The sequence below is a fragment of the Panthera leo genome, chromosome E1, assembly GCF_018350215.1.
Source record: "Panthera leo isolate Ple1 chromosome E1, P.leo_Ple1_pat1.1, whole genome shotgun sequence".
NCBI lineage: Eukaryota > Metazoa > Chordata > Mammalia > Carnivora > Felidae > Panthera > Panthera leo.
Genome location: NC_056692.1, coordinates 2,445,971 through 2,466,811, shown reverse-complemented (window position 1 = coordinate 2,466,811; position 20,841 = coordinate 2,445,971). Strand labels below are relative to the sequence as shown.

Sequence of the window (20,841 nt, the reverse complement as noted above, 5' to 3'; positions counted from 1 at the left end):
TCAGTTTTCGACTCCCCTCCCAGAGCACCTGCGCCTCTCAGGACCCAGGCATCCTGCTCAAACAGGAGGAGGGGCAGGGGTCCCGTTGGACAGAGCCGGGCAGGAGGACCCCTTGACCTCCAGGCAGATGGGAGACAGCGGGAGGGCACCTAAAGTCAGGGGAGGGGCGGGCGGGGCAGAGGTTGTGACCCCTGCCGACCGGCTCCAGCCATGCTCCTGACAGGCTGCTTTCGTGGTCGGAGAATGGGGCTGAGTCTAGGGGGCTGGGCACCAGGGTTTTTGGGGGGGGAGAAGAGCCCGGGTGATGGGTACGCAGGGAGCCGGGGAGGGGGGCGGGCAGCGCGACGCCCGGGTCCCTGTGTCTTGCGGGTACTCACGCGGCGCTTCTCCCCACACTGGTCCCCAACGGCAAAACTCCCCAAGTCACAGGTGCCTTGGGCGGGGAGGGTAGGCGGGGAGACCTGAACCTGCGAACGTGTTTGGTGCGCTTTGTCTCTGACCGCCACTTGCCTCGTCTCTGGCGCTTTGGCTTAGCAACAGACACGCGTGAACGCGTGTCCACGTGCGTCCCCATCGGATGTATCGGCCATCTCTCCCTCCCCTGCCTCGGCCTTCTCACCCAGCCCATCACCCCTTCCCCACCTACTGCCCACCTCCCCCCTCCGACCCAGCTGTCTCCCTACCCTTCCCCTTGGCTTCATGAGATCCAGCTCAGCTGGAAAGCGCCCCTCCCACCCCGCCGCCCGCTACCAGTTCTATTCCAACTCACCCCCAGTCACTCTCCAGCCTTCTTGTCAACTTTTGAAGTTTTTTATTCTTTTTTATTCCTTTTTTTTTTCTTTTTTTGGTTTTTGTTGTTCAAATTTCCCTTTTACAGTAAAACTATCGAGGTGACGGCCATGCCCCGCCACCTCCCCCATGGCAATATCAACTTCCTGTTCTCTGGAAGGAGCGGTACAGAAAAATCAGGAAGGAGCTGGGAGCTACCGCACCAGAGAGGTGACGTGACCTCTGGCGGACAAAGTAACCGTCTTGGCTGGTGATGAAGGTGGCCGACTCGGTGCCCAAGGGCAGCTCTGGTCTCATGAGACTGAGCTGGGGGGAAACTGAGGCCCACGGTGCACTAGAGGGCAGGAAGAGGTACAAGCTGGCCACTACGGAAACGGTTGCTAGGTACCACGGTCAGCTAGACCGGTCAGTAGGCCACCATTTTGGTCACTAAGAAGGGAGCCGCGTGGAGTCGGAAAGAACTAGAAGGTAAGAGGGTGTGCTGAACAAGACAGCCCTCCGGGTTACTGGGGACAACACGTGGGTTCTTGGGACAGTCCCGTTGATTGACAGAGATTATACCGGGGTAGGGAAAGGGAAGAAGAACATGACAAGTTGGGCCCACCACAGCTGATGGCAGTCGCTTTCGCTGTCCCGAAAGCAGCGCAGAGAACAGGGAAGGGAGATCCGGGGAAGCAAGATCCTTCTCAGGCCACCCTACCTTCTCACAGTCCGTGAGTTCCAGCTTCCTCCTCAAACAGGAAGTTCTTCCTGCCCGCCCCCCCCCCACAGAGTAAGAACCAGCCGCCTCCCCCTTGCCCCCCCCGCCCCCTCCCAACGAGCCCCCCCCAGACTAAGCCACTTGGAGTTCCAGCCGGACCACTTCCTATTTCAGACGAAGGCACTTCCAGTTTCTGCCGCACTGCTTCTGCCACTGCCCGTCTGGAGCAAGTCACTTCCTGTCCCCAGTGGCCCGCTCGGCGTCAGACCAAATCCACGCCGTGCCCCGACCGGTTCGCATCTTGCTATGGGCCACTGACAAAACAGGACACTTCTTCTCATGGCGGCTGTCATGACCCAACCACCCCAACATGGCCGGAGGACGTACGTGGGGGCCCGGGGCAGGGCAGAGAAGGAGGCCCCGCTGCCCACGCCCGGAGAGCTGGGGTGGAGTGCCAGAGCCTTCCCCATTAAGGCCCCCGTTTTTGGCAGACTGAGGGGAGGGTCGGTGAGAGAGGTCAGAAGAGGGGGCCGAGGGCACGAATGCTTACATACCCCCACCCGGGGGAGATGGGAGAGGCGGAGGAAAGAAGCCAAGAGGGTAAGAGGAGGCGTAGGGAGGGGGGTGCTAGGGAAGGGGAACAGACCTAGAGGCAGAAGAGAGAGAGACAGAGACAGAATAAGAGAGAGAAGAGACAAGAAGAGAAAACCAGTGAGAGGCAGAAAGGAAGGGATGCCGACAAAAGACAGACTGTTCCCGCCCCTGGCTCTCGGCGTGTGAGGGGCACAGGGATCGCCGGGTCGCGGTCAGGAGAGGAGGCTGAGTCCCTGCCCCCTCCCCAAGGAAAGAGGACCCAGGAGCACAGAGACGGAGGGGGGCTCACGTGGCCAACCGAGGGCAGGAGTCTTAAGGAATCCTAAGAGTGGAGAAGAGGGCGACAACAGCCAGGAGCACAGAAGCTGGGGGCGGGGGGGGGGGGGGGCGCAGAGGGGCCGAGGAGATGCCAGAGGTGGCCCTCCAACCGGGACTTAAACCGGAGGAGCACCCGAGGAGGGCTGGATCCAGGAGAGCCCGGGAGGAGAAGCCCTCATACCTTGTAGTAGATGTTTGGAGGGCTCTGGGGGGGCCCATCCTGCACGATGTACACAGGGTGCCCGTAGTCACCACTCACCTTCTCATAGTGGGGACAGAACGGGGGGTCTGCAGCCCCTCCACCCCGTAGAGCTATCCCTAGCTCCCCAGGCTCGGCCTCCCGAGGTCCCATCACAGCGCCACCCCCCAGGCCCAGAGACCCTCCCCTCCCGAAGGAGCCGGGACCAGGGTGGCGACTCTCCGAAGGCTTGGCCCGCCGTCTCCGCCAACACATGGCGCCCCCAGCCCCTGCCACGCCCAGCAACAGCAGCGCCAGCCCCCCCGCGGCCCCGGCCACCGCGGGCATGCTGGGAGGGGGCAGGGGGCCTTCAGCACCCCGGGAGGTTGCATTGCTGGTGGGGTCACCTGGCAGGGAAGGGGTGAAGGAGGAAAGAGGGGGAGGGGCTGAAGGAGCCACCTGGGCCTCCGGACACCCGGCCTCGGGGGTCCCCGTGGGTTTCCCCGGCAGCGCCCGAGCCCCCTGGGGACCCCGCCTCCCCTTCCCCCCGAAATCCCACTCAGAATCCAGGTGGGTCCAGCCCTTCAGCTGGGCGCGAAGCAGCCTTCCCCCACTTCTCTGACTGCACTGATTGAAACACTGGCTCGGGTAATTACTTCTAATTGAGTCTTTTCCTCACTCGGCTTCCACTCCCCTCCCACCCTCCCATCCCCTCTTCTGTTTCCTGTATCACCCCCCCCCCAAAAAAAAAAACAACAAAAACTGAAGGCGGAGGGAGAGGGTGAAGGCGGGCAGCTGGGGTCGGAGAGCAGAGGAGGTTGGGGCGGGGTGGGGGGGAGGAAGGCAGGAGACTGGACCCCCGGTTCCTACCTGGCATGTTCTCCTTCCCAGGCTCCAGGCTGTGAGCTGCCCCCCGGTCTCTCTCCATGGGCATCTCAGACACAGGCTTTCTGGGGGCAGCCCCTCCTCGGGGGCCTGGAAATGGGGGAGACCCGACAGCGGGGGCTGAGACAGCAGCCCCCGGGCCCTGACGGTGCTGCCCCAACCTCCCTCGGCTCCTAGGAGGTGCGCCCCGGCCCCCCACTCACTCTGTCCTACTCGGAGAAGCACCTTCATGCCCCGAGTGAGGCATACACCTCCCTGCAAGCTCTCCAGGCCTTCCCGGGTCCCATCCGACGTGGCTGGGAGAGAAGAGCCAGACGGAGAAGTTGGCACTCCAGAGTCGAGCCCCTCTTCCGTCCCCATTCCCTGGCCCTGACACCACCCCGGGGGGCATCAGGGGTCTCTCTCGGGGGCTCCTCCCCTGCCCCTCCGTCTTGGGGTTGGGTGGGGGAGAATCTCCCCGCGGACCCCGCCCTCCGCCCAGCAGTACCAATGATGTAGTAATCGTGGTGTGAGCGGAACTCGTGGCCCCAGAGGTTAGGACTGTACTCCTGGAACTTGATGGTGAAGCGGAGATCCAGGTCCGGCCGGTCACAAGTGAGAAGCAGGTTTGGGGCAGGGGGCGCCTCGCAGCGCCGGCCCTGGGCACCCCCTACCAGGTACAACTTGTAGAACTCGTAATTAGGAGAGGAGTGGGGGCCAGGAGGCCGGGCCCGGGGCAGAGAAGGTCAAGCCGGTCCCCGATCTGAGGGTAGAGCACGTAACCCCCCTCTGCCTGGAATCTGTCAGGAGGGCGAGGTGGACAAAGAGAGGTGTTAAAGGTCTGGCCCCCAGAGCTTTGCCTCCCTCACGCCACATCCCTGGCAGGCCGGCCTTTGGCCTTCGTCTGAGTGGAAAGTCTGTTCCGACGGGGCAGGCGCTCAGGGCTCGGAAGCGGTGGGAGGCCAGGCGCACAGGTCTCTAGGCCCTCGGTGCCCAAATGCACTCTCCAGCCCGCCCTCACCACATGCACACTGTCATCTCTCCTCCATCACTAGCCCCGTTGCCATGGCAACAGGATGCCAGTTACCAAGGAGCTGGCCTCTCTGGAACCACACAGCCCACCCATCCCAGGTGATTTCACTATTGCACGGCCATGGGGGCAGAGCCTCCCCTCCCCCAGGCCACCACTGAATTTGAGGGATCTCAGGGCAAGGGAGGCACCAGGGGTGGGCCGGGGAGGGGAATCCAGACCAGCGTCCCAAGTCAGCCAGGGGACGCGCCAGGAGTTAAATGCCTGGCCTGGCCATGGCCCTACGTGAGGCTAACGGGAACCACGGTCTGGGGGCCAGGAGCCCCAGACACCCCCCCTGCTCAGTTACCCCTCCTCCTCCAGGTCTCGGACTTCCTAGGGAAAGTGCCTTATTGCTGTGGAACTCAGGGAGTTGACCTTTCTAACCACAGCCTAGAGCCCACATCTCCCTCAACCCAGCCATCCGCTGGCCCAGCACTGCCACTTGCCAACGCCTGTGACCCCTCCCTGTGCATTAACGGCCACGAGGTCTCAGAGCTGGGTCCCCGGGGACCGCCGCTCATTATCTTCCCAGACTCCCAAAGGACCCACCCCCTCCCCGCCAACATCCCAAAGAGCCCCCAGAACACCGTACCCCCCCTTTCCTCAACCCTATCAGAATAAGCCTAACTTACTTCCTCAGGCTGCACCTGATAACTCAAACTGCAGCTGGGAGTTGGTGGGTAGGAGCCGGAGGAAAGACATTTGAGATTATACCCAAAGAGACGTAGCAGGGAGGGAGGGAGGGGAGGCTGGGAAGTCAAGAGAACACAACCGATAATTCTAGTTCTCCTCTAATGAGCATGTAATACGTTCAAACACCTTACCTCTAATCCTCATAAAAGGTGTAAGGATGGAGACTACAGACTCAGAAAGGTTAAGTGGCCCAAGGCCACACAGCGGAAAGCAGCGGAGCTCGGATTAAGACCTCGGATCCGATGGGCTCCGAAGCCGAAGCCGACCCCCTTCCCTTGGCCTCACACAGGCTCCCCAGGGAGGCAGGAAGTTTTCAAAACACAGAACTCTTTTGCCCAGCGGGAGTGGGATCTGCATGGAGGCCAGGGTCCTAGATGACCTCCCAGGGGTTCTGTCTTACCCTGTGTGATGAGAAGCTTCATGTGACCCCTGGCCTTTTTTCAGAGCAAAGCAAGCATGCCAAGGAACAGAGGGGTCTGATGGAAGAGTTTGCAACACAGATGGGGGGGGGGGGGGTGTGGCAAAGGAGTCCTCAGGACTCCAGATGCAAGAGAAAGAAGGAGGCTTTAGGGGGCTCCAGGCTTCTTCCAGAAAAAAAAGTCTCCAAGCCAGGAAGGCAGGAGTATCTTCTGGTTTGGGAACTGGATCCGCCAAGGGCTCACTGACCCTCTGGCTGTGGGCAAGAGTTAGGGGACAGACGGTGTGGACAGAGCCGAGAAGCCTTGGGTGAGCTGTCCCCCGGAGCCCCCAAACTGAGCCCCCTTCCCTCCCGCGGCCGAGTCCCTTCTGGGGAGGGAGGCACCCTGCCCCTTCCCCAGCGCGCTCAGCGGCACCTACTCCGCGGCTCTCCGGAGAGCTGACATTAACCAGGCTCCCTCCAAGCCCAGCCCCCGACAGGACACGCGTCTTTCACAAACCCAAATAACCACTCCACTACCCTCCCCGCGGCTACCCGTGAACTTTGCGATCCTTGCCCCCTGTGGGGTCTTTCCAACTCCCGACACATGGTGATCACCACCCACATCCAGCCGTGTCTGTTGGCGACCCAGGAGTCTGGCTCCCAAGATCACCTCTGTCTCGTTACCCATCGGCTCGCATCGGAGCACTGGCACCCTCCCTCCAGCCTCCTCCCAGCTCAGAGAAGTCAGCTCCCCACCCCGAACCCCCGAAGCTTCCCTCCTCCCTGCCCGAAGGGTGTGGGGGTCTCCCCAGCCCGGGGCCACTCACCTCTTATTCGCCGAATTCCAGTAGACAGGCTCCAGGCTGAGCCCAGACACCAGCCCCAAAACGCCGAGCAGCAGCAGGGCCCCGACTCGCACGCCCCCCGGCCCAGAACGGGGGGCCCCCATGACCCCACCAAGGCCTGGGGGGGGCGGGGCACCAACTCCCCCAAAGTCGCTCACCCCCCTGCCGTGCCTGCCTCGGCTGCCCCGGCGATCCGGCCCCGACCACCCCGGTGGCGGCCGCCCCCTGCTCCCACGCGGACCCGCTTCCTGCTCTGCCCGCGCCCCTGCCGCGGAGCGCTCAGCCCGCTAGAGCCCTTCCCGGGGCCGCCTGCAGGCGCCCTACGCCCCCGGCCCACGCTCCAGCGCCCCGGGATCGCAGCGCCGGCCTAAGTGGGGGACTGGGGCGGCCGGGGCCCGGGCGGGGGCGGCATGGGGCGCCGCACGAGGGAGCGCGGGAGGGGCGCGAGCCGGAGCCCCAGCCTCGCCGGGATTGAGGGCAGCGGGCTAAGGGAGGAAACCAGTCCCGAGCCCAGGAGGGGGGAGTTAAAGGAGTGGCGGGGAGGGGGAGAGGCTGGCGGAGGGAAAAGCCGGAGCTGGAGCGCGCGGCGGAGCGGGCGGCGGAGCCCGCAGCCCACGCCCCCCACGCCGCCCTCACCTCGCGCACCTCCCGCCCGCCCCGTCGCCGCCGCCGCCGCCGCGCCCCGCCGCCCCGCCCCGGCCGCCCGCGCGGCCCCCCGCGCCCCCTTTGTCCCCGCCGCCCCCCGCCGCGTCTCCCCCGCCGGCCCCCGGGCCGCCCGAGCGGCTGGAACCTTCCGCTCTCGGATCCAGAAAGGCCCTCGCCCTCGCCGCCCGGAGGAGCCCGGCCCCCGTGGCTCCCGCAGCCGCCGCCTCCTCCCCCAGCCCGGAGCGCCGCCGCGGCTCCCGGCGGGTTTGGAGAGAATAGTAATAACCTTGAAGGCTCCGCACTTTGCGAAGTGGGCTGAGTTGGCCGTCGCGACTACCTGTGTCGAGTGGGAGGGGCAGAGCCGCAGGCTCCCCATTGCAGGGGGGGAGAGAAACTGAGGCTCGGGCAGGCCCCGTGACTTGCCCAAGGTCACACGGGGAGTCTGGGGTAAAGGCGGAAACCCAACCCAGGTCGCTCAACTCCTCCTCCTGGGGTCGTTGTTTTTGTTTTTTTTTTTTTTGGTCCCGGGCTCCTGGGCCCTCTCCTGTTACCTGGGATTGGGTGGAAGGCGAGGGTTTAAGGGGGTAAACTCGGGCCCTTCTTGGACGGCTGTGGGGAGAAGCGGGGCTGGGGGAGGGAAGGCAGTACCTTTCCCCAAACCCACATTCAGCCGGAAGGGCTGTTTCCAATTATCCTGGGGGAAGGGAGGAGGGTTTGCCTTTTTGGGTGTAAGAACCCTCCCTCGCTTTCAGCATCTCTGGGCAGAGGTGACATTCCTCTCCCCTCTGCCGTCACAGGCCCCCAGTCCCTTCCCTCTGATGGTGAGGTCCCAAAGCAGATCCCCCGCTGACAGTCTCTTCAGAGCCCCCTTCTCAGTGTCTGGCGAGGGAGGGGGTGGGGCAGAGCCACTGCCTGAAATAACATACTCTCCCCCCCCCACCCCAACCCCCAATCAAGCGGATGGATGGAGAAGCGGGACCAGGGACAGCTGCCCAATGGAAGGCTCCCGCCCTTGTCCCGCATCTATCCGAAATACGGAATGTGACGCCTGTGGTTTCTCGGGAGGCACCTTTACTCTTTCGTATGTGTCCTTGACTCTGGCCACTCAGTCGCCTGCCTCCTGGGGGAGTCCAGGGGAGAGGCGGGTGCTCCTGCTCCCCTTCCCCCAGAGCTGAGTAATGGTCCCTCTGCTGCCGGATGGTGGTAAACAGTGTCGAGCGCGAGTGAGCGGGTGTCTTGTCTGTCACCGTCTGCACAGTCTCACGCAGTCACACCCAACAGTCTGACACACCGCTCCTGCCACTCCTGCTCAGCCACCGCTCACCCTGACCCCTGCCGCCCCCACCTTGGGACCGAGATTTCAAACAGGTTCCCCCCCCTTCAGTTTACCGAGTTGCCTAGCAACTGGCCAGTCAATGGCATGAAGCCCCACCCCCACTCCCTTGACTTCACACCGAGCCCCGCAGCCCCATTGGCTCCCGCCTAGTCCCACCTCTCAACCCCGGTGTCCGTGTCGGTGTCGGGAAGGAGCCGCCAGCCCCCACCGCTGCTGGACAAGGGGGCCCACCTGGACCCCACCCGGCCCCATCCCCAGCATTTGCCTCCCCCCAAAGACACGAAGACTCTGGTACCATATAAAACCTTTTTATATCAACTCGCCCCCACCTTCCTCTGTCCCTCCCTGTCCCTGCCCGTCCCGGTGAGCGTCAGCGACCCCGGTGTCCGGGCCCCCCCCACACCACCAGAGCTGAAGCTGACTTTCAAAGCGGACGTGGCGCATGGAAAGCAGAGGAAGGTCCCCCCGCTGCTCCCCTTCGTCCTCACTGTCCGTGGGCTCCGGAAACACACGCTGACCCGACGCGGTGGCCAGCAATGGCAGGCTGGGGTGCAGGCTGCAGGGAGAGACAGGCAGGGCCTGTCAGCATCCTGAGAGAGGATGCCTGTTCCCTCGGCACCCCCGTCCCTCCCCAGCCCGAGCCCCAAGATCTGTGGCATTAACCGACGACCTCACTCCGTTGGTGCAGTCCTTCTGGGGCAGAAAACTCAGCACTGGCTCCGGCTTCCCCTCGCGTCCGGCCCCGCTGGTGTCCCACACGGACACCGCCCCGTTGGTGCTTCCGCTCACTAAGAACTGCCCAGTCCTGGGGAGAAGAGAAGCCTGTTGACACGGAGTCATCACCCCCGGGGGCAGGAACCACTCACGGCCAGGGGCTGGGACCTACGGCTGGGCTCTGACATCCCGGGGGCACTGGGACGCTGGGCAGGAAGGACTCGGTCACTCACGGGTCCAGATCGAAGTAGACGCGCTGATTGGTGGTCACCTCTCGACTCAGGGACCACAGTGGATGACCGGGCTGCCGGAGATCCCAGCACAGAAGCTCAGCATCCTGAAGACACAGACCAGGGGCCTGGAGTCCATTCCCCCTCCCGCACGAGACGTCCCCGCTCGTCCCCCGCTTGGGGACGTCCCCGTCCCCAAGGTTTGCAGACACTCCCTTAGCTTGGCTTAGTTTTTTCCCACGTCCGACCCCAACACGTCACAGACTGCATCCCCACTGCTGCCTTCTGTGCGCCCTCTTTGCGATCTCAGGACGTGACCCCTACCTTGCGGGCTCCTGAGAAGAAGCGGTTGCCATCGGGGTGAAAGCAAAGGTGAGTGACGCCTCCTTGGTGTCCTCCCAGCAAGGCAAGAGGGGAGCCGTCGTCACAGGCATACAGACCCAGGGAACGGCCGTAGGAGCCACAGGCATAGAGCGGCTGGGCTGGGCTGAAGGCTATGCAGGAGATGATGCCACTCTGGCCCTGCTTTTTTGCTAGAAAAGGACGGAACAAAGTTGGGGACGGGGCAAGGACACCGGACATTAACCGGGCTGATCAGGGGTGCATCTCTGTCTCTTGTTCCACGTGCAGGGAACCAGGGCCTCCCCTGTCCCGTCTGCCTCGAGCAGGCTAAAGATCCCGATGCTCCCCAGATCCTTCTATCCCCGCAAAGGACCTAAATTTCTTCTTCAAGACTCATTTCTTCCTTCTCAAATCTGTTTCTCCTCGAAGGGATGGAAACCTAAAGGCTCATAGGAAAATGAAATCCACCTCACTTCCGATTTCCCAGAGAGACCAAGATTTTAGAGATCAAGAGGCACACGGCCGACAGGGCACGGGCTCAGGAGTGAACCAGGCTGACCTTGGGAGAGTTTCGCCCCCTCCCTGAATCTGTTTTCTCCTCTGCCCCCCGAGTAGGACCTGCCTCCCTGGGCTGTACTGAAGACGACGAGACGGGCCCGGTCCCCCGGCTCACACGAGGCCCCTCTGCACGTGGCAGTGCCCTCCCCCTTCCTCCTCTCCTGGGAGGCACAGATGCTCACCAAACGTGGCTCGGACCTCGCAGTCACGGCCAGGCCGGGCCGTGGAAAAGACACGCACGGTCCTGTTGAAGCCACAGAAGAGCTGGGAGCCGTCCGGGGAGAAGCAGAGCGAGTGGGCTGCCGTCAGCTCGTCCTAAAGGCAGGAAAGCCGTGCAAACAGCCTCAGGTGGCCCCCGGGAAGGAGCTGGGCGAGGACGAGCCCTGGGACGGGCGGGGAGGCCCCTACCAGGTGGTTGTAGGCACGGAAGGAAGCCCGGAGCTGTCCGGTGAACGCATCCCAGATGTGAATGGGGTTCTCCCGGCTGCTGCTGGCCACGCTGAGAGAGACACGGACACTGAGGCCCCGGTGCTGTCGAAGGAAGGGGAGGAAGCCAACTGGCCGGCCCTCTCAGCCCGCATCGAAGGGTACAGCAGCCTTCCCTCCTCCCGAGCCCCCTGCCAGTCCCTCGCTCGCTCTCCGTAGAGGATCCCCTTGAAACTTGTGGGGGGGGGGGGAAGGACGCTGAGAGGGGAAGGCGGAGGGGAGGCAAAGGACATCACTTACTAGGAGGTGTCTGGCTCAGTTGAAGACATCAGCGAATACCAGCAGTAATCGTAGATGGTGTCACCTTCCACCATTCGAAGGACGGGGGCCTGGACAGAGATGCAGGAACGCCTGGGTCACTGGCAGGAAAAGGAGGCAGACTCGTGCTACAGAAGCTTTATGCCAAAGGGGGACTGTCTGTCGGCATTTAACCGGGGGGAGAAGGCAGATGGTGTCGATACGAAGAACAGAATCCTGATCTCAACAGTCAAGGATCAGCTCAGACTGTCGTGTCGGATTTGGGCCACCAAATGCCATACAGACTTCTTCTTTTGCTTTTTAAACACTTAAGAAGAAACAAGCCTGGTGGCTCAGTTGGTTGAGCCTGCATCTGACTTCAGCTCAGGTCATGATTTCACAGCTCATGAGTTCGAGCCCCACATCAGGCCCTCTGCTGTCAGAGGGGAGCCCGCTTTGGAGCCTCTGTCCCCCTCTCTCTCTGCCCCTCCCCTGCTTGTGACGTCTGTCTCTCTCAAAAAATTCTTAAACTTTATTTTTAAAATTTTTTTTTTTGAGAGAGGGCATGAGCGAGGGGTAGACGGAGAGGGAGAGGGAGAGTGGGAGAGAGAAAGAAGGAGAGAGAGAGAGAAGCAGGTCTTATGCTCACCCAAAATGGAGCTCAAACTCACAAGCCGTGAGATCATGACTCAAGCCGAAGTCTGATGCTTAACCAACTGAGCCACCCAGGTGCCCCAAAATACATAAACTTAAAGCAAAAAAGGAAGGAAAAAACAAAAGAAAAAAGAGAAAAGTAAAGAAAAGAAACAAAAACTACAAACCAACCACTGATACCAATATTTACCGAGCACCGACTGGATGCCGTTAGATCCTTTAAAAAATAGTATTAAACAGTTCAAACATGCAAAGAAGTAGATTTAAAACTTCCTGTGACTCCTCCACCCAGCTTAAAAAAGGAAAATACAAGGCAGTTAAAACTTCTTCCCAAGGACACCCTCCCTCAGAGGTATTCGTGCATTTCTTTAGAAATGTATTCATACGAGAAACGCCCAGACGACGTCGTCTACCGTGGTCTTGCGTGGCCTTTACCTTTAATACCGAAGGCACCAGACCTTTTGCATCCCTTTGTGACTGGGGGATTTCACCGCAGTGACACGCTTAGCTCTAACTCAGGCACCTTCACCGCCGGGCAGCACCCCACACACTATCCTTCTCTGCTGACAGTCACCCACGTTTTTCCATATGTTGGGTGGAGGGCTTTGAGCATTCCGGTACGCGTGTGGGAGGGCCTCTCCGCAGCTTCTGCCAGATGACCGGGCTCTGTGGCACCCACTCTGCCAACTCTGCCGATCGGGGTCACCCGCTGGCCCAGAGGGATCATCCGCATTCACTCTCCCACCGCCGCTGTGCGGCGTGCAAGGGAGTGCCCGCGGCCCCTTGGTGCGGCCAGACCTCCAAGTTTTTGCCAATAAAAGGCTGTGCTGGCGCCTGGGGGGCTCAGTCGGTTGAGCGTCCGACTTCGGCTCAGGTCACGATCTCACGGTTCGTGAGTTCGAGCCCGGCGTCGGGCTCTGCGCTGACGGCTCGGAGCCTGGAGCCTGCCTCGGGTTCTCTGCCTCCCTCTCTCTCTGCCCCTCCCCTCCCCTGCTCGTGCTGTCTCTTTCTCTCTCAAATACAAAATAAGCATTTAAAAAAACTTATTTTTAAAGGCTGTGAAGCGGAACTTCACTGGACTGCGAAGTTGCCTTTCCCCCATGACTACTAGGGTCAGACGTTCACCTACGTTCAGTATGTGCTTAGGCACACCTCTTCGTAGGTTCTGCTCACTTTCCCAAGTTACTGGCTTCTCCTTACTAATCGGAAGGGAGTCTTTCAATCGTCTGGGTAACAGCCCTTTGTCAGTTATTCGCTGGCCCTCGGCGCGACGTCACGCACCCATGCCCTCGGCCCCCGCTCCGAACACACACGTCAGGCCGCCTGGCACAACGCTCCGCTCACACATCCCACGGGCACCTCACGCTCGGCTTGTCTGTGACAGACCCGGCTTCCGCCTCCTTCAAACCTACTCCCCCCCTCCCCCCCCACCCGGGGCTCCACATCCAAGTGTGGAAGCCGCAAATCTGAGCGGCAGCCTTGACCACTCCTACCCCTCACCCACTTTCCACTCCTGGTCCAGCCCGCGCAAAACCAAGTAGCGGCCGCCGATCCAAAATCTTGCCGGGTCCGCCGCCCCGGGGTCTCTCGAACGTGTCCACGCCCTTTCGTTCCCACCGAAGCCACCGCCTTCCTGCCAGCATTTGTGCGAGTCTGCGTGTTCTCCGGGCCTCCCCGCACCGCCGCACCCCAGCCTGCCCGCCCGTTCTCCACGCTGCAGCCACGAGCGGGCCACGGAGACCTCATCGGGCTGGAATCCGGCCCCGCGTCACTCTCCTGCTTAAAACGTCCAGTGACTCCGGGTGACCCTCAGTACGAGACCCGATCTCCTTACCAGGTGTTGGCCCCTACCCACCTCTCGTGGCGCACCCCTCCGTACTCACCCCTTTAGAATCTCCACATCCCGGTGGGACTCCCAGCTCCCAGAAGGTGCCAACGTACCGTACTCCCGATCGACAGGCTTTCACACACGCCAGCATCCAGGTCTGGAATGTTCCTCCTTCGCTCCCCTCAACAATTCCTCCTGGCTGAATGCCGATCACGCTTCCGGTCTCTTGGAGGCGTCTTCCCCTGCGAAGCCTCCCCTAACCCCTCCTGCGGAGCAAGGAGCCGCGCTCCGTGTTCCTACAGCCCTCTGCCCCTCGCCCTGCGTCGTACCCATCTGAGGAGGCAACAGTCACACCTGTCCGGCTCACCACGTTTTCCCCAACACCTAGCGTATCATCGGCAGTCAGAAAGTCATGTTCTGATGAGCGAAGACAGAAGACGGTTCCAGTAACATGAGGCCCCCAATAGTGACCTGACTTAAAGCGGGGACAGTGGAGTAGGGAGAAGCAGATGGAACCGAGAGATAAGGGGACTCGATGGGGGGGGGGGGGGGGAGGGTCAGGGAAAATGAAAGGATGAGACCAGCCTTCTGGTGTGGATACCTGACGTCACCACGACGGTAGAAAGACTTGGGGTGCACAGGACAGCCATGAGGTGCCCATGTCCTTGGTGAATGAGGGAGAACCAAACGGCACAAGCCTCAAAGGAAAAGTTTTTACAAGAGAGAGCACAAGTATCTGGATGCAGCATTTGGGGGATGAGGACAGCCCCCCTCCAAACCTGAGATGTGCAGGTTCCCCTGGGTAGGGCTATAGGGAGCGAAAGCCTCGGGCAAGGGCCCCAGGGCAGGGACAGAACTCAGGACTGAGGCTGGGGAGTTAGGGATAGGAGTTCCAGAAAGCTCCGTGAAAAGGCACAGAAGAGAGGAGAGGAATTAAGAAAGCATGCTGGGAAGAAGAAACAGGTGCATAGAGGGAGGGGCGCCTGGGTAGCTCAGTTGGTTAAATGTCCCGTTTCGGCTAAGGTCATGATCTCACAGTTCGTGGTTCAAGCCCCGCATCTGAGCTGTCAGCGCAGAGCCTGGAGCCTGCTCGGATTCTGTGTCTCCCTCTCTCTCTGCCCCTCCCCTGCTCGCACTCTGTCTCTCAAAAATAAATAAACACTAAAAAAAAAAAAAGAAAAAGAAACGAGTGTATGACAATACTCAAAAGTGACCTCCTCCCATTTCCCCACCTACACTAACTGTATCCATTTCCAAATCCTAAACTTGCAGACACATGAAGTGTAATCATCTGATGCGTGCACTTGTGATACAACTCGTACACTCACACGGCTAACAGCAGTTTAAAAAAAAAAAAAGAAGAGCTTTTGAAAACAGACTGGGTATCTGTCTACAAGATGTAGAACAAATATTGATACTTTTGACCTAGAGTATTTCTTACTCATCAAACTTCTCTTAGGAAAAGAATCTCCGTCAAAACACATGAAGATGTTCACTGAATAATTTAGGATACAAAAATCCTGGAAACAACCCAAATGCCCAAAGCAGGGGAATAGGTATGAAAATCATCAATCGCGGGCACTCGGTGTAGTCTCATACACCATTAAATACGGTAACTATGGAGACCGAAGCACCACGGAAATCACTTAGGAGCCGACTGTTAACAAAACAAAAAAGCAGCGTACAAAACCAGCTACTGTAGGAACACAACCACATAAAAAGCCTCCGTACTGTACAGGCCGAAAGAAGAGGGGATAATTTAAAGGCTGAATTTTGTACAGTGGTGGCTAATGATGCCTTTTCTCTTTCACCATTCCCGTTTTTCCTAAACGAATGGTGCAATAAATTCTCACCCTGCCGCGCTTCCAGAAGCTCTTCTAACGACCCCTGCTCCTGAGCTCTTTCGGGACGGCCCACCATGCCCACCCGGCCCCCGAGACAACACCTGCAAGAACGGGGCCTGGAACGCCCTGCATGTCGCACAGAGATCGCCAACAGGGGCGGCCTCTGCCGGTTAGGTGAGCGACCAAGCCGTCCCCGGGACTGGGCCCCCATCTTCGAGGCGGCCGTCACCACTTTCTCTCAGTCCCCATCTTCAAGGCGGCCGTCGCCACTTTCTCTCGTTCTCCTCCTCCCCAGGGCACACCTCAGGGACAGGAGGGGGCGGGGTGAGTGTCAACCTTGCTCACGGTAGCCATTTCCAAATCTTTTCGCTTCCCCAAACTCCAGCTTCTCCGCATTTAAAAAATATTTATTTATTTATTTTGTGTATGTGAGAGAGAGAGACAGACAGAGAGAGAGAGAGACAGAATCCCAAGCAGGTCCCATGCTGTCAGCTCAGAGCTTGACTCCAGGCTCCATCCCATGAACCACTAGATCGTGACCTGAGCCGAAATCAAGAGTCAGATGCTTAACCAACTGTGCCACCCAGGCACTGCCTTAAGCTCTTTTTTTAAGATTTTACCTTTATTTTAGAGAGAGAGAGAGAGAGAGAGAGAGAGAGAGAGAGCGCGCGCAGGGGAGAGGGGAGGGATGGGAGAGAGAGGAAGAGAAAGTGGGAGGAGAGACAGAGAGAGACAGAGAGAGACAGAGAGAGAGAGAGAGAGAGAGGGTCTTAGGCAGGCTCCAAGCTCAGCACGGAGCCGGACTTGGGGCTCAATCCCATGACCCTGGGATCACGACCTGAGCCAAAATCGAGACTCACACACTCAGCCGACTGAGCCACCCAGGTGCACCTTAAGATTTTATTTTTAAGTGATCTCAACGTCCAATGTGGGGCTCGAGCTCACAACCCCGAGATCAAGGCTCACCACGCTCTACTGAGCCAGCCAGGAGCCCCGGCCGTACTCCTTGCCACCACACCGGCCCCCCACCTTTCTGTCACCCTCTCCGATTCACTGCCTCGCTCCCCGCAGATGCTCCTGTCGCCGCACCATCTCTGGCCACCGTCTCCCACCTGGCCAGGTAACGTGCTCTCTTTCCACCACGACAATTATTCTGCTTCATCAAAAACACATTTACGATCCACCTCCTCGTCCGCTTTCCATTCGAGTCTGCCGCCGCCCGGATGCCCCTGCAGACGCTCTCAAGACACCCGCCTTTCTCGGCCGGCAAACCCCAGCCACACCAGCCTCCTCTGCCGCGCTTGACCCAGCTCACACCCGCCAGCGGTGTTCACCGAACACAGAAAAGGCGCTGGTTCGAACACGGCCCGCTAATTCTTTTACTGCTCCCGACGGCTGTGTGGGGTGGGTGCTGTTGCTGTCATCCTCATGTCACACACAGGAAAAACGGGCTCGATTCGCTTGCTGGGAAGCGACGCACAAGGAAGTTAACAGATCTCACCTTAAACGGACGGCAACAAATTCCTAGAGGGCGCTGAGCACAGAACAGCGATGTTACCGCATTCCTCGCCCGTTTAGATCTTCGACTCGCCGGGACCAGTCATCCCCGCCTCCTGCTCTCTCCCCACAGACCCCCTTCCTTCAGCAGGTCAGCTCCCTCTCTGCTTCCCTGAGAAGCCAAGAGAGGAGACCCACAAACCCTCCGACCCCCAAACGGCTGCCTCTCTTCCTACCTCGAGAGAGCGTTCCCCACCGAACCAAGTCCTCTGATGGCCTCCGGATCCTGTCCTCGGCCAGCCTCTCAGGGACCTGTTACCCGCCTCTCCCCTTCAGCATCCATTCCTCCGTGTCTACGGGGTTATTCCTGACGCTGCAGAAGCACCCCGCGAACCCTTCTTTGGCCCCACGTTCCCTCTGGCCGCCATTCCGTTTCTCGACACCCTTCCGCAAGAAAACTTTCCAAAGAACCGTCTGTACCTCCTCTACCCACGCTACCTGGGTTTCTGCCTCCATTGCTTTTCTCAAAGCGCTCCCGCTAAGGCCACTAACGCCTTCCGCCACTCTCTGCGTCTCGCCCTCAGCGGCATCGGACCTGACCCTGCCTCGGCCTCTGCCATCCGTCCTGCACGCCACCCCCATCTGCTCGAGCGCTCCGGGCTCTGTGTGAGCCTCCTCCCCCTCCAGCCACACGGTCCTGACACTGAATCGTTCACAAGAGGCCAGATCCCGTCCACGTGCTCCTCCACTTCCCAAAGTACATCCCAGCCCCGCCTTCTCCCCTGGCTTCACGTTTCACACAGACCTAAAAACGCTTCACTTGTCTGAGGCCTCCTCCTATCTGTTTCCTCCTCTGAGTAAATCGTACCCCTGTCCCCCCGGGGCTGCGAGAACCCGGACGTCGCCAGTGATCGCCTCCTTCCCTGTACCGTCCACGTCCTACAAAATACGCTTCAAGCCCATCCACACCTCTCCACGTCTCCTGCCACCGCCTGGCCCCAGCCACCACCGTCTCTCACCTGGACCGTGATAAACTCATCCTGATGGATCCCCCCGATTTCACTCTTGCTCACCACGATCCGCTCTCTAAACTTTGGCCTTCCCTTCACTCTTCTGTGTGTGTGTGTGTGTGTGTTTAACATTTATTCATGCTTGAGAGAGAGACAGAGAGAGAGCAGAAAAGGAGCACAGAGCCCAATGCAGGGCTTGAACTCACGAACCGTGAGATCTTCACCTGGGCTGAATGAACTCAGACGCTTCACGGACTGAGCCACCCAGGCGCCCCACACTCTTCTGTCTTAAAACTCTCCCCTGGCTTCCCAGATAAACCCCAAATGGCCTACCCACCAGATCCAACCCGATATGGGTTGTGGAATCCGTCCTCACCACACTCTCCCCCTCACTGGCCTCAGTCCAGGCACACTGGCCTACTTTCCGTTCCTGGAACACACAAAGCTCCCTCTTAGCCCTGGGCCTCTGTAAAATCATTGCCTCTTCCCGGGACGTTCTTCACATAACTGACCCCATCACCCTTCACGTCTCAACTCAACCGTCTCCTGCTCAGAGCTCCTTCCTGACCAGTTTATCTCAAGTGGTCTCCTCTAGGGGCACCTGGCTGGCTCGCTTAAACATCTTGATCTCGGCCCAGATCATGATCTCACAGTTCATGAGTTTGAGCCCGCGGTCGGGATCTGCACCGACGGTGCGGAGCCCGCTTGGGCTTCTTCTCTCCTTCTCCCAGCCCCTCCTCCACTTGTGCACGCTGGTGCTCGAGCTCTCTCTCTCTAAATAAACTTAAAATACATAAGTAAAGTGGCGTCCTCTCGTTACTTCCTCCTCGTTCTATTTATTTCCTTCACACCACTTGCTAACCTTTATAACGAACTTCCTCGTTTGTCAGTTTCCACGTCTGTTGTCTGTCTCCCACACAAGACAGCAAACCAACTCTTCTGTCTCCTTCAGCACTTTATGCCGGCACCAAATACGGTAACTGACACATTGGCAGTCGTTCAATAATTACCTGTAAGTCAACTAAATACCGCCACGACAAACCCACCGTTCTTTGATGGAAAACACACATTCACGAGTAAAGAACGGGCAAACACCGCCTTAAATATCTCCGCGTCCAGGGTAGAACGTGCTACCTGTGAACGTTCGTGAAGAAACGTTCTGTTTGCGGTCAGGAAACACGTGGACTCAACTTTCTCCAGCCATGCGCGGGGCTGACCCGTGCAGCGTCCGGTGACGGGACAGAGGCAGCCCCTACCCTTACCATTTCTGCATATTCCAGCTGTTCCCCCTCATTGTACAGCTCTGGGGGCAGGTTATAAATACGCAGGATGTTATCAGCACTGTTGGTCAAGATGCAGGAACCATCAGGGGCCCTAGAAATAGGAAAGAGTTAGAAAGCTGGGCAGGGCTCTATTTTCCAAGTGCCAGGCTCCCCCTGGGGGTAGGTAAGCACCCCAAGACCCTGAGAAAAGTGGAAGACACATATTTCTAGGTGAAACGTAAGCTCAGTCCAAGAGGAACTTTTACTTTCTTCCCAACTCCCACCTCGATGGGCTCTTCTCCAAGATAACTGGAGGGAGGTCTTTTTATGGTAAAAATCCTGGGCACGGTTGTCCCCCCGCCCCATTACCCTTAACTTACCACTTACAGCCCTTCAAGAAGTTCTCGGGCTGGGCGCTGAACTCGGACCAGGAACCACTGAGAAATCGAGGTAGCTGGGAGAAGCTATAGCTCCAGGTGCTGGAAGGAAGATGGGGAGACAACAAGGCAAGGAGGAAAGGGGCCTGGTGAAGTGGGCCCCAAGACCCGCGAAGAAGCACACCTCTCACGCTCCCCATCTCCCCGGATCTCTGCGTCCACGCCATCACCACTTACCTGAATCCCTCATCCTCCGGAGGAGCTTCCTCAGACACGCCTGCTGTGGGCTCTCCGGGCCCCAGCTCCGGCCTGTCCGTCTCTTCTGCAGGAGGGCTCACATTCTCAGAAAGTTCTGGCTCCTCGACTGGAGGGCTCGGCTCCCTAGGAGTACCGAACCCCGTTTCCGGGGGGGCGGAGATAGAAGCTGGGCCTCCCTCTCCCGTCTCCTGGGAACCAGCTGAACCGGCCTTGGGATCTGGGGACAAGCGGGGCGGCTCGTCCCCATCGGCCGGCGGTGGTATCGGTTCAGGGTCCGGGTCTTTATCCGTCAGGGAAGCTTGAGGAGAGAGGCGGGCCGGGGCGGGGGCCGGGTCCGGGTCCGGGGCTAACACGGGCGCCTCCGGCGCGTTCATGCTGCCGAGGACGCGCGGCCACACTGGCCTCGGCCGGGCAACCCTCGCCCCGCCGCAGAGTTCGCAAGGCTCCGGACGCCGAACTGGAGCACCTACCTGCGCCTGCCTCCTTCCTCCGGGAGGGGGCGGAAGACCCCGGGAAGGCGAGGCGGACACAGGGACACCAAGGTGGCAAGCTCGGCGTTCCTCGACCCGCTCGGTCCCTAAGAGCCACGCGCTCTCGCGGGATTTGGCCGCACCTTTCAATTGGACCTCCGCCTCCCGATCGGATTTCGCGGGCGACCCGGGAGAGGGGCGGGGCAAGCACGTAACAGGTCACGAGGGTTTACCGTACCCATCACGCCCTGGGGCTCCCGGTGGCTGCTGGGTGTCGTAGTCCGAAAGCTTCCGCCTCTGTTTGAAGGGCTTGAGCTCCCCCTGCCGTCTCCCTCCGTCACTCTTAAAGCACCTACTCCCCCCTCACCTGCAAGAGGGCGCTAGCGCTATACTTGATTTTGATCCTTTTGCTTCTCATTCGCCAAATTCCTCACACTTCCGTCCCTTTTCATTCATTCAGTCAGTATTTATTATTGAGCTCTTCCTTGCGACCCAGTACTGTACCAGGCACTGAGAAATACAACAATGAGTAAGAGAGCAGCACAAGGGTTCTGCCCTCCCTAAAAGGCTGACGTTGCTGTGTATTTAAGGCAAGGAACACATCTTTGCAGAGAGCGGCAAGGGCTGTGAAGGAAATTAA

The 20,841-nt window shown here is 59.6% G+C and overlaps 2 protein-coding genes across 2 annotated transcripts; both read right to left on the bottom strand.

The window, feature by feature from the left end:
* Positions 1-2,063: 2,063 nt before the first annotated feature.
* On the bottom strand, positions 2,064-6,557 carry EFNB3 (ephrin B3). Its single transcript, XM_042917084.1, is given in 6 exon segments — positions 2,064-2,986; positions 3,450-3,554; positions 3,668-3,760; positions 3,952-4,176; positions 4,179-4,243; positions 6,436-6,557. Coding segments are annotated over 6 exon segments (1,020 nt in total). The 3' UTR covers positions 2,064-2,576.
* A 2,186-nt stretch (positions 6,558-8,743) lies between these two features.
* On the bottom strand, positions 8,744-20,429 carry WRAP53 (WD repeat containing antisense to TP53). The gene is made up of 10 exons (XM_042915569.1): positions 19,711-20,429; positions 19,477-19,575; positions 19,097-19,208; positions 11,005-11,093; positions 10,687-10,777; positions 10,461-10,593; positions 9,703-9,911; positions 9,382-9,485; positions 9,105-9,239; positions 8,744-8,990 (listed from the first exon to the last, which is right to left on the bottom strand). The coding sequence occupies exons 1-10, from the start codon at positions 20,103-20,105 to the stop codon at positions 8,744-8,746; spliced, it is 1,614 nt and encodes a 537-aa protein (XP_042771503.1). The 5' UTR covers positions 20,106-20,429.
* Between the last annotated feature and the right edge of the window lie 412 nt (positions 20,430-20,841).